The sequence below is a fragment of the Etheostoma spectabile genome, unplaced genomic scaffold (assembly GCF_008692095.1).
Source record: "Etheostoma spectabile isolate EspeVRDwgs_2016 unplaced genomic scaffold, UIUC_Espe_1.0 scaffold559, whole genome shotgun sequence".
NCBI classification, from domain to species: domain Eukaryota; kingdom Metazoa; phylum Chordata; class Actinopteri; order Perciformes; family Percidae; genus Etheostoma; species Etheostoma spectabile.
The window spans coordinates 314,884-327,590 of NW_022605627.1; the positions used below are offsets into that span (position 1 = coordinate 314,884).

The 12,707-nt window shown below is 39.4% G+C and overlaps 1 protein-coding gene across 1 annotated transcript in view; it reads left to right on the top strand.

Annotated features, from left to right (window-relative positions):
- The window catches only part of LOC116686935 (whirlin), a gene marked incomplete at its 3' end in the record, with an annotated part of 136,364 nt that overhangs the window by 89,639 nt on the left and 34,018 nt on the right, over nucleotides 1–12,707 (top strand). The window contains 1 exon segment of the mRNA XM_032511953.1: nucleotides 6,538–6,663. Coding sequence (XP_032367844.1) covers nucleotides 6,538–6,663 — 126 coding nt within the window.

The following is a 12,707-nucleotide window of genomic DNA, read 5'->3' on the forward strand; positions in this document are numbered from 1 at the left end:
CTAGCTCGCTAGCTATACCGGTATGCTAGCTATAGTTATCTATCTCTCTCTATTTAAATATATCTATCAATACGGTCTATCTGTCTATATGTCTTGCTATATATATATGCTATCTATGTATATGTATGTATTATATATAATCTGTTGCTGAACACTCTTTCTTACACTGTTTCTGTCTTCTATCTCTCTCGTAACTCTCAATGGTCTCTCTAAGCTGGCTGGCCTATCGTCTCCCTTGTGTGACGTCATGCAATGCATTGTGGGAGAAAAGCAAACCACTGTAAAATATGACCTATTTTTTCGTGTTATTTTATGTTATGTGATACTTTTCAATATCATATACAGTGGATAACAGTTTGAATGTTTATTACCAACAATCAATAAGTGCTAATTCGTTGGAAAATTAAACCTGCAACATGGGCTTTAAGAGTTTGCTGTAGCAACCAACGTAATAATAACTTAGATTAAAAGATTTACACAAGTACACGGGGACAAGAGAAAAGAAAACAGTAAGCCAACACAAACATGGACCTTATAAAAAATGGCCGCTAAATGGAAGGGGGACATAATTAAATATAGGCTGCTGATGTACAACCACATCACGCACTGTAAAGTTATTTTATGAATGAAGTAGACATATTTCATATCCCTTGTCATCTGTCACTTTCCCTTTTATATTTCAGTTTTTTTTTTTTATTTCCTTTTTTTCTGTGATGGCCCTGCCGCAGTATCAGCCATAACTACAACAAATACTTCTAAAATAAGAGTAAAATACAATTAGGACTATATAATGAAAACTTCTGCTACCTTTTACCTGGCTGCATTGGCTTTTCCACTGTTACAAAAAAATCTGTCGCACGTCAGAATGTGTTGCTTACTGTTAGTCTTGTGTGCTGTTAAGCATCATTTATGATCATTAGATGAAAAATGTGTTTTAAGGAACTTAGTTTCTATAGGGCGACAGTGAAAGCATTGGGAAAAAAGACACTATCCTTGGGTCTAGTCTTCTCAAAAGATCAATGGTCCACTGAGGCAGACCAGAGTTGCTCTAAGTGGCTGTAACAAGGGTGGAATTGCCTCGTTGCTTGACCGCTTTCTGTAGAACGGGGAATTGAAAATCGATGTCTCCATTGTCATTCTGAGACACACCCAAACATCCAGCAGCTCTGTAGCATTAGATATTCTATCATCAGCAGTCTATCGTTATTTCAGTCACCAAAGTGGTTAGCGTCTTCTAGTTGCTAATATTCACGGGAGAAAAATGACAGACCGCCATCGTCTTTTTGGTCTAGGAACTCAATGACTCTTCCTAGTGCACGTAGGCACACACGTTCTACTATAACATCACTGCATAGGCTATTTAACATGGCTTTGCCACTCATATTATCAAACTCCATGGCTAAAACTGCTGCATAAGCATCTCAATGCAGGCAGTGCTTGTACCTCTGAACACAGCTCTGCCGATTTGAGTGGGGCTCATTTGTCTGGGTGATGTGCACGACAAATGGCTTATATGAATCAGGTAACCCTTTTACTACCATGGCTATCTGAATCACTTATATGCTCGTCTGCTCTTCTCAATCACGTGAATATAGTCTCTGCTCAAATAATAGTCAGTGACCGTTTTATTGCTAGCCTTATGGAGCGAGGAAAGTTCACAAAACAGACTCACAACGCAGGGTTTGTCCTTTCCCGCATAGTGCTCTTGAAGAAACACCAGTGCTCTTCTTCACGTTTCGCGTCCCTCATTACAAATGACAAACTCTTGTTGTCTAGACATTGCACTAGCTCTGCATATGCCTCTCTGTTTTTTTTACTCATCTTCTGCAAGAGCTGCTTTGTCTTCCTCATCTATCTGCGAGTCCTCCAGGATAACTTCTCTGAGGCCATGCAACTCCATGCGAGGAACCTCATTTCCCAGAGTTTGAAATTTTTCTCATCACCATCAAATAAAAGTCTGAACAATGCCCTGGATGACTGGGCCCATGACCTGTAGCGTTAGACATTTCTGCAGAAGTTTATCATTATATTACAGTCACCAAAGTTTATCCTGTGGCTAATATTCACAGGATAAAAATGATAGACCGCCATCATCTCAGCAGTAGCTCAGCCTGTAGGGAGTTAGGTTCAAGTCCCCGTACAAACCAAATTACAGAGTTTGGACTGGTAGCTGGAGAGGTGCCACTTCACCTCCTGGGCACTGCTAGGTGCTCTTGAGCAAGGCACTGTACCCCCCAACTGCTCAGGGTGCTGATCCAACACCCCACAGCTCTCCATTTGTGAGCATGTGTGTGTATTTCAGGCCTGTGTGTAATGATTACTAACAAACAGAGTGTAAGTTTTAATTTTTCCACTGGGGATCAATAAACAGTATAAATAAATAAATAAAATAAAGTGTAACTTTGTAGTTTGCAACTTTGTAAGCTAATGGGTGCTGTGCTCTATTGGTTGTGTTTGGAAATTACTTTGTTTATATAAGCAGCACCTATATATCCCTTGTTTATGTTCTGTAATTTGCTATTCCTTTACTTGTTAAAAAAAAATCCCTTCCAGTACCATGGCCTTTTCTCCATTTTTTTCCCTTGGTTCCTCTAAATTGCGTCCACCCTTACAACAAGCCTGGTCGTAACACAAGCACAGGCGTTCTAATGATGTCCCTGCGTAGGCTTTTTTAACATGGCTTTGCCACTCATATTATCAAATATGCTTAACAAGCTCTATGGCTAAAACTGCTGCATAAGCATCTCCATGCAGCCAATGAGGAACCTCTGATCACAGCTCTGCCGATTTGAGTGTGGCTCAGTTGATGGGTGATCCATCCAAAAGCTCAGGAGCAGATTTACGTCTGCTGTATTAAATGTTTGTACAGCAGGGAAGCAAGAGGAACTGCTTGTATTTGCATATTTGTAAATACATAGTACTGCAATAAATGTATTATTATTATTATATTTAGATGAGCTTGGAGGACTTGGAGGAGAACTTTTTAAAAAGGACAGACAGATAGATAGATAGATAGATAGATAGATTTTATTGATCCCCAAAATGGGAAATTACAGTGTTACGGCAGCAAAAATATCAGACACACAGCACACACAGAATATACGTGAAATACTAGGATACAATATACATGAAGGATAAAAAACAAGAACAACTATTTCAAATATATACAAGTTGGGAATAAAAATGTACAACTACTTAACTAGTATTGATAAAGATGTAATTAAACCTATTGTGCAAGTTGCACTTAGTGCACTTGTGCTGTCTCTGAGTCTTATCTAACACTCAGTGATGAGTGGTTTCTGGGCAGAGGCCTGAGAAGATGTTTCTACAGAGGCAAAATTGCCTGCAGCATACATTAGGGAGGCATGATTTGTTGGCTCCTTATTTGGAGAACATATACATCTTTGTCAGTTAATGTGCCAAATCTATGCAAGAAGATCTATAATATGCCAGCTGTCTGTTTTAGGAATTATGTCTATTGGAACCCGGATTTCTTTTGATAATTTCACTAGCGTGGATTCATGCACAGGCTGGCCTGGACTGCGTCTTTTGGACCCCATGTGTGCAAAAGCCCCTGATGGGACAGTTTATTTTATTATGTGTCAGCAACGTGTCTGATGACTGCATTGGGGAGTGTTTTGTCAAGTTCCAGCCAATTCAGAATCATTCGGGAGAGGCACTTTGTTCTTGTCTGTTCTTGGTGTTTTACACAACATGGTCATTGATGTCATTAACTTCAGAGGCCATATAATATTGCAACCAACATGTCCGGTTTACAATGGCCTGCACGCACTCGTTAAAACAGATTAACTCTTTGGTTGAGTGGGTATTGTGCGCAAACACTTAATTTAGTGGGGCATAATATTGTTAACCGCTATTGTTTTTTTTTTTTACTGGTCCCGAAACTGGATCAGAGGTATTGCTCCTACAAAGATATTTGCAGACATTTCATTGTAGAACAATATTCCCTACATTCATCATTACCTACAAGCTCTAAGGGGCTAATCTCCAGAAGAAATGTGCAGGTGATCTGGAGAAAGATTGGGACCAAATTGAACATTTCATAAAATTTATTAAAGAAAAGGAAACCTCAGCAAACACTTTGACTTTAAAAAATGCCAGTAAGGAGCATTCAAAACTGAGACTAGTTAAAAATAGACTGAGAGCTACAATGGGCCAAAACAGACTAAATCACCTGTCTCTGTTGTCCACTGTAAGTGATATTCTACGCAAAATTAATTTTACCAGCCTCATTAAGGACTTCTCTGTTAGAAAAAACAAGATATAAAAACTTCTAAAGTTAGGCCCATGATTGTTGTTGCATTATTGCTGTTATTGTGTGCTGCTGCTGTATTTATTGTATTTTTGTCATTCACTGTTCATACATCTACATATACCTACAAAAGTAACACTGTAATTTGTATGTAATCCTCGTATTTCTTACTGTAAGCCTCACATTGACGTTTGCTGTAAGGCAGCAACCTCCAGTGTCCATATGGACATCACACACGCCCTCTGGGGTGGAAAACAACTGTCCTCTCTCCAATTACTTGTATAGCGTGAAGGTGCCTCCTCGTCAACTTCAACTGCTAGCAAAAAACTGAAAACTTCCGTTATGGGCTCCTTACATTGTTGGTAATGAATATCACCACACTGCAACCTTTAAGCTTTTTCTGTTTGCTAGCAGACAAAATTGACAAGGACCTTCATGCAGTACTAAGTATTAAGTACTTTTCAGTAATAAGTCAATGGAGAGCAGAGACTTCTTTTCTCTTCCGGTCCCTAACAATTGTCAATTGTAATTCTGAACCAAACAAAGAGGGAAATCAGGTGACATAGTATAAGAGCGCCAAAATCCACGCAGTGAATAGGGTGGAGTAGTGGTTGTGTAAAGAAAAGCGTATAGAAGCTGTGTAATGTAAACATGAATCCATTACTGTGTAACATTGGCTCAGTTCTGGGTAGCCTACTATATTTTGGTCAGTTAAGGTGTGGATATCATGTCTCTATATCTGAAAAGGCTTTAAGGGGAGGGATGTTATTGCAATGAATGAAAAGGGGATGTGTAAGCATGTGCATTGTCTTGTCTCATTGGCTACAGCTCCCCCTAGCCAAAATACGTTCGTATGCGCATGGATTTAAGGCACTTCAGCATTGGCTTTACTTTTCATACCTGCACGCACTGTCCATTATTTTTTAGTCTATAAGTTACATAAAATGCAAGAGAAACACATGACAAGTCAGCAGCTTTCAGTAAATTTTGGCGGTGATTTATATGAAAATATAAATGTTTTACTATGGCTAAATCTAAGTGTTAATGGCAGGTTTCAAGTTTGTATTAGTCATTTTCCGTGTCACAGCCACACTGGGTGTCACAGTCACACTGGGTCTAAAAACACTAGTTGCTGCAACAAGAACACTACTCATTATAAGAGATAAAAATAAATAAAATCACAATAAGATTTAAGATAATATGGGATGATGAATGTAATATAAAATATAGCACTGTATACATATATGAAAATTTGTTTTGTGTGTAAAAATGATACGTTCATGCAACAGTATTGCACAAATGTAATGAGAAAATTCATATATGGGATAGGAGAGAATGGAGTGAAATGAATAAAAATATAGCACTATGTGTACATACGGTTAATGGTGGTCTGCATTTATATAGCACCAACAAAGAGCTGGGTTCTTGCTCAAGGACACTTGGACATGCGGAGGGGAGGAGCTGGGGATCAAATGGTCATCCTTATGGTTAAAGGATGACCTGCTCTATCTTCTGACACAGCCACCCACATGAAAAAGAGGATTGTGTGTGGCTTAATAGCAGAAGTCATGTTGATAGTGAATTTTTATGTAAATAGTTCAGGCAGCAGGTAAGCAAATATGCAATTTGAAATATCTAGGTTTATGAGTTAAGAAGCCTGATGGCCTTGTGGTAAAAATTCTCCTATTTTGTCTGCCACATGGTAATGAGAACAGTCTGCGTGCTGGGTGGCCGTGGTCCTTGATGATTCTGTGTGCCTTTTGTGTGCACTGCTGGGGAAAGTTATCCCAAATTATATTCACCTTGAATGGTAATAAATGTATGTATATGGCACCCACATATTAGCAGTAAATGCATTCAATACCCAACACTGAGGGAGCTACTGCTACAACACTAGAGCAGTAACTTTGCTTTATGACCATAAAATCTTTGTTGCAGAAGGGCTTTATTTAAAAGTAAAACTGACAATATAAAACAGCTTTGAAAAGATGTTTTGACGTGCGCATTTTGCTTGGTAAAGCCACTAAACAGCAATGCTTGTAAAATCATTAACATGAGTAAAACACAGTAATAGTGACACCAAACTGCATTGATTGTTACTGTCACATCCTGCTGCATCTTTCCTCCTATTTGACTCAAATCCACTCAGAGACACCAAAATATTACCCCTGTTAGTGCCTAACAGCATGTTCCATGTTTTTACACTCAATAGTTTGGTTTATTGACAAAACTAAAGGGATCTGAATGTCATGTCTCCCCTATAGGTAATCCTGAATATGGACGATGGTCGCTCTCTAGGCCTGATGATCAGAGGTGGTGCTGAATATGGACTAGGGATCTACATCACTGGAGTAGACCCTGGATCTGCTGCAGATGCTGGTGCACTAAAGGTACCCTTACTCAATATGTATTAATACAATTGCTATATTACACCACAAAACCTTTGCCACATGTAAAATCTAAAATTAATTCTTCACTTTTTAGTTTTGGACACAGAACTGTTGCTGATCAGACTTGAACCGAAATTAGAGTTCAGAATCATTGGCCAAGTGGCAAACACATACATTAAAGGTGCTGTAGGTAGGATTGTGAAGATCCAGGAATTTGAACATTGACAAATTCCATCCCCCCTTTCTGCTAAAGCCCAAACGGTATCCTAAGCACCTCCCTCCACAAGGGAGAATGAATGTGTGTGCATGAGCAGTGATTGACACGCAGTTAGACTCTCCCCCTGGCCATGATTGCATTTAAACAGGGAGTAGTGGACTTTTGCTAATTGCACTACAGGCTGTAGGTGGTGCAAAAGGAGCTGACTTTTTTTTTTTTAATACCTGCTTCATGTATTTCTACTCAAACATAGGGTAAGTTTCAGCAAATATGACTGAAAGTTAGTTTTATAAGTCTTACCTACTGCAACTTTAAGTGTGACTCTGGTTTTGAGTTTTAAAACAACAGCTAAAAACAAAACTGAACAAATTAATTAAAAATAACCATAAAAAGGAGTATAAAAAAACTTGCCCAAACTGGGCGTCTTTTTCCTCCAAGCTTGGCTCCTCTACCAGAGTTCTGGGATCCTAAGGGTTCTCAACAGTGTCGTAGCTGTTCCTAGGACCTTTGTTTGAGCCATTGTCCCAGTTTGGAATTTACAGCCCTGAGTGTTCCTATTACCACTGGACCACCTGTTGCCTTCACTTTCCACATCTGTTCTAGGTCCTCGCTGGGCCCTTGGTAATTTCCAAGCTTTTTATGTTCCTTTGTCTTTATGTTGACACTATTTAATTTACAAAGACCCAACAATTCCTCCCAAAAGCAAGCATTTGGTCCAACAGTGGCAGGAAAAAAACTTCCTTTAAACTGGCAGAAACCGCAGACAGAACCAGGATCTTTGTGGGCAGCCATCTGCCGCTACCGTTTGAGACACAGAGACACTGAGACAGATATAGACATATACAGAAATATGATTCATAATAATTATAGCATTAGGTATGATAAACAGTGGAAATTGTAGAACTATGACTAGAAATGATAGTAGTGCAGGGCGTCGAGCAGGACCACGGCAGAAGACACCATTTAGATGCCACTCCAGTCCAAGGAAATCTGTGAGGACTCCGGGGAGGAAGCTCTAGGAACTAAGTTAGTAAGAAGCATTAATGGGACATTAATGCACACAGATAGAAAGAGAGCTAGCTCCGTATGTCAAAGGAAGTCTGCCGGCAGTCTAAAATAGCATATAGCAGCATAACTAAGAGCTGGTCCACGGAAAAACCTTAGCCTACAAAGGGTTAGTAAAGGAATCTGACGTCAATAAAGATGAAGAGAAGAAGAGTTAAGGTGGGGTGCTGTATCTGGAGCTATACACGCTCCCCTGCTGGTCTAGGCGTTCTTCGCTACTTCTCATTCCCTAACTATAAGCTATTAAGATCTTGGTAGGTCAAGAGAAGGATTTAAATTCAATCCTGGATTTTTACAGGAAGCCAATGTTGAGAAGCTAATATGGGAGAAATTTGATATTTTTCTTAGTTCTTGTCAGTACACGCACTGCAGCATTCTGGGTCAATTGGAGAGTCTTAAGGGACTTGTTTGAGCAACCTGATAATGAGGAATTACAATAGTCCAGCCTCAAAGTAACAAATGCATTGGCTAGTTTTTCTGCATTGTTTTGAGACAGGTTGTGCCTTATTTTCGGCAGTGTTACGCAAGTGAAAAAGGCAGTTCTTGAGATTTGTTTTATATGGGCATTGTATAGTAATAATATAGGGATTTCTGACAGTAGTGCTGAAGGCCTGGGCAATGACATCCAGAGTAGCTAAATCTTTAGATAATAAGCTCTGGATGTGTTTAAGTACAATAACTTCAGTTTTGTCTGAGTTTAACATAAGGAAATTGTAGGTCATCCATGATTTTATGTCATTAATGTATGCGTGAACTTAAACTAACTTGAATTTAACAAGTAAACATTCATTTTCAAGTTGTCAAAACAAAATTTTTTGTCTTACCTAATAATAATAATAATAATAATAATAATAACAATGTTAGATGCTTTCCTCTATTGTTAAGGTAAAGGTTTAGTAACCCCAATTTGATCCTTTAGTTCACAGAGAAAAAATGCCTCCCTTAAAATCAAGTTGTTTCACAAATTGTTTTTTAGTTAGAAGGACACCCATTAAACTTTGCGAAATGCTGTCTATGACAAATTCAGCATTATTTGTGCCTTGTTGTAAATTCGACAAACTTAATACATGAAGCTATTTCTTTCTTTGTGTGAAAATCATTGTCAATTTGTCCTGGCCTGTACCACTTGCAGCCAGTTGGCTGCTGCAATTTCTTTTGTCATGCATTCTGTTGAACAACTCAGCTTTCATGGACAGAATAGATCAGTACCATTGTAATTTCCCCCACTGGGGATCAATAAACAATATCAATTATTATTATTATTATAATTAATTTTTAAAACACTTCAGCATAATATTGTCATGATCATCCGATTATCCATCCCGATCATCATATTGTATAAAGGATGCTCTGTAGGAGCACACTCTCAAACACATCAAATATGATGAGAAGAGAGGATTTCAGGCCAGTAAACCACTTCAGTGTCTGTCTTCAGTGCTGCTCCCCCTGGTTCATAGATAAGCCATTGCAACTGGTTTCCACATATGACGCTTAGGGTCGTTACAAGTCCGCCCCACATTCACTAGGTCATCGCAGGGGCCAGAGCACAGTCCCCATGGGTATCAGTCAAAGACCTGCCTGGGCCATCTATGTTTTTGTTTTACATAATATACGAGTTAACTACAACTTTTTTAAACAAGTGTTTTTTTCAAATTATATTAAATACATCACCGAAGTTATATGAGTTTAAAGAAGAAATATGTTTACATTTTGCAGTAATAGTTAGTTACTGTAGTTTATTCTTTGTTGGTAGTCCTTGTATGTTATGTTGGTAGGGGTGAAGCAGGATATATGGTTCTGCGGGGATCTATGCAGAGCTTGCACCATAGCCTACTTTCTTTCTGACTGCTTTTTGACCACGGTTGAAATGATGCAGCAGTAAAAGTTAGTCCTCTCCTTGATTTCATGTTGTTTATAGAGAAAGAAAACTGGAAATTTGTTGGGGGAAATGTAACACTTACCAATCCACGGTCAAGAGGACCAATTACAGTTGCCAGCGTCCTTTAAATATGACACCATGATGATAATACATGTTCCAATCAGGGAAAAAAAAGAAAACTAAATACAGTACATAAATACAACAATGTAAATGTTCAAATGCAAGATATCTATTTTAGGTGCAGAGGAGATGGGCCATGCCGGCCATTTTATGCCTGCACGAGTTGGCCCAGTGTACTGAGGAAGGCTGATTGAAGGCTGCAGTTGTGCATTCTCCTCCCTCTTCAAGGCCACTTCCAGCTCCCCCACTCTTGCCCCATCATCCAAGGCCATCTAAAAAAATGCTGTTCATGCTTTGTCCGGTTCCACCCTTGATGCAGCTCCAGCTGTGCCCAGTTCCGCCCCTGCTGCTCAAAATCTGCCACCTGCATCTCCCTCAGGACAGTCAGATGCTACTGTTCCCATTTCCTCTTGCCTAGATGTAAAATACGTTTGATTGTATACACCTGAATAACACCCTGAAGCATTTAACATAACACCTCTGGGATGGTCCTTAAAATCTTAGTTATGGATTAAATTAGTTGTAGATTTAAAGATGTATGGCCCTGTGTAAGCTGTCATTGCTAACATCTGTTACCTGAATTTGATGAACCTGTTAGCATTCTGGCCACCTGCTAGACTGCTAAACCTGTCTGTCAGGCAGTTGAATTCAATGCCATGACAGGTCTACAAAAATGCTTTATTAGCCTTGCTAAATGTCTGCTGTGTGCTTTCAGTTCAGCATTCTGCCTCAACAAGCAGGTCACTCTAACTCTGTGCTATGTTTAAACCTGCCTGAGGCAAGAAGAACAGAAGCTAGTGTTTCCTACCTGTAAAATATGGCTAAAACCTCAATATGGCTTTCATGATATCACACTGTGTCCTACTTGGGAGAAAAAATATGATTTTATTCCTTACTAGTTCAAACCAAATTAGGACACCTGGAAAAAAAATGGCATTGCAGAAAAAAAAACACGACTAAAAAGCAGAGCTTTCAAAAGCCTTCTACACATTTTAAAGTTGTCCCTTGAAAGATGCAGTATGACATTTCTCAGATTCTTTGACAGAGAGATGAAGATTTTTTTTTGCCATGGAGGTCTGGTAATGTTGCAGGATCTGAGCTTTTGACATCTTATGAAAGAAAATGTAAAAGCAGGAAAGAGGGAGCTAGCAGAAACGGTGAAAGAGAGGCGGCACATAGTATATAAAAAGAAATATAGTGGGTGGTTTCTCTTCACCACTCCAGGTCTCAGATGTGTGTCCATTCACTGGTAGTCTGCAGTCCATTCATTGGCCTCAGATGTGTGTCCATTCACTGGTAGTCTGCTGTCCATTCATTGTTTGTGAAAGGCAGCTGCTGTCCTATAATGTAAAAAATAATGTCTTTTACTGTTAAACTTTTATTTTTTCTCAATGGCTTCAGCACATTTACTGAAACAAACTTAAAATTGTCAAGACTCAAAATACAATCTTCACACTACGTGATACATTCAGCACATCACTCTATGTGACCTAAAAAAGGTAATCCAAATAATTAACTCCTGGTTCAAATGTAAATAAATGCACCAATGAATACTGTATATCATTGCCATCAAAACAAAAGGTTCTTTTATCATTGCTTGGAACAAGACAGTCAAAATGCAAAGACATCTTGTCAAAAGACAGCGTACTCTGAAAGGGTGATAGTTAGGCTACTCTCTGTAATATTGCCCAACATTGTATATTTAGTAGGGCTGTAACAATATGGAAAATAAAACCAAAATTGCGACGCTCAGCTCCACAAACCTGGAATTGCGACACACCCCTTCCAACTCCCAGAGTTATCCTTCCTGTGCAGATGGTCCAGATCCAGTGCTACCACATCTTTAAATTACTAGTAGTCCTTTTGGTGCCTTATTACTGTTTTGTCTGGTAAATTTAGTTAACTGTACAGACGGCTTAAAGCGAAAAGGGGGGGCACCGGTAATGCTAAGGGAGGTGTAACATTACGAATGGCCGCTGTTTGACTCGGGTGCCTGGGTCTGTTTCCCCACGGTTCAGTAAACTGCTGTTAGTGTCCTTAGCACTGGAGTTAAGTGCTAACTGGGATGGTTGCTAGCTGGCAGGGGGCTGACTGTGGAATGGATGTGTCCCTGGGCCGGGGCTGTAATGAGAGTGGATGGTTGCTAGCTGACTGGGGGCTAACTGTAAAATGGATGTTTCCCAGGGTTGTTGTCAACTCTCATCCCGACTGAAGCCTCGCAGCGCCGGGAGACTGAGGCTGAAGACAGAAGCGTGCTAGCTAGCTAAATTACCATTAGATAAGTTGTCTATCTATACAGTTAACGTTACTGATGAATTTGTGGGTTAGCCCAGAGTTGTTAACCGTGGTCAAAACAATCATACTAAAAATAATTGAGCGTGTTAAATTAATTACGTTAGCATTTGCTACTTGTCAACCAGCACCTTTACTGTAGGCACCAAAGCCCTTTTCCTCTTGGTTCCCCCTACAGGTTGGGAGCAGAATTGTTACCATTAGTCTCATTCCAACGAGCTAATGAACCACTGAAACAATTTTGGAAACATTATTTTAAGGTACAATAGAATCTTTGGTGTTGGATCGATCAACATTGAAATTAATCAATATCAATAAATAAGTTATCTGTTGTATTACTGTGTTGCACACTGTGATGTAATAAATGACAAAAACAATGCCATGTGGCAGAAAAAATGTTGTATTACGACACGCCCCTCGCCGGAAAAAAAATCCTCCCCTTTCTCTGCTTTGCCCGCCCAGAGAATTTTG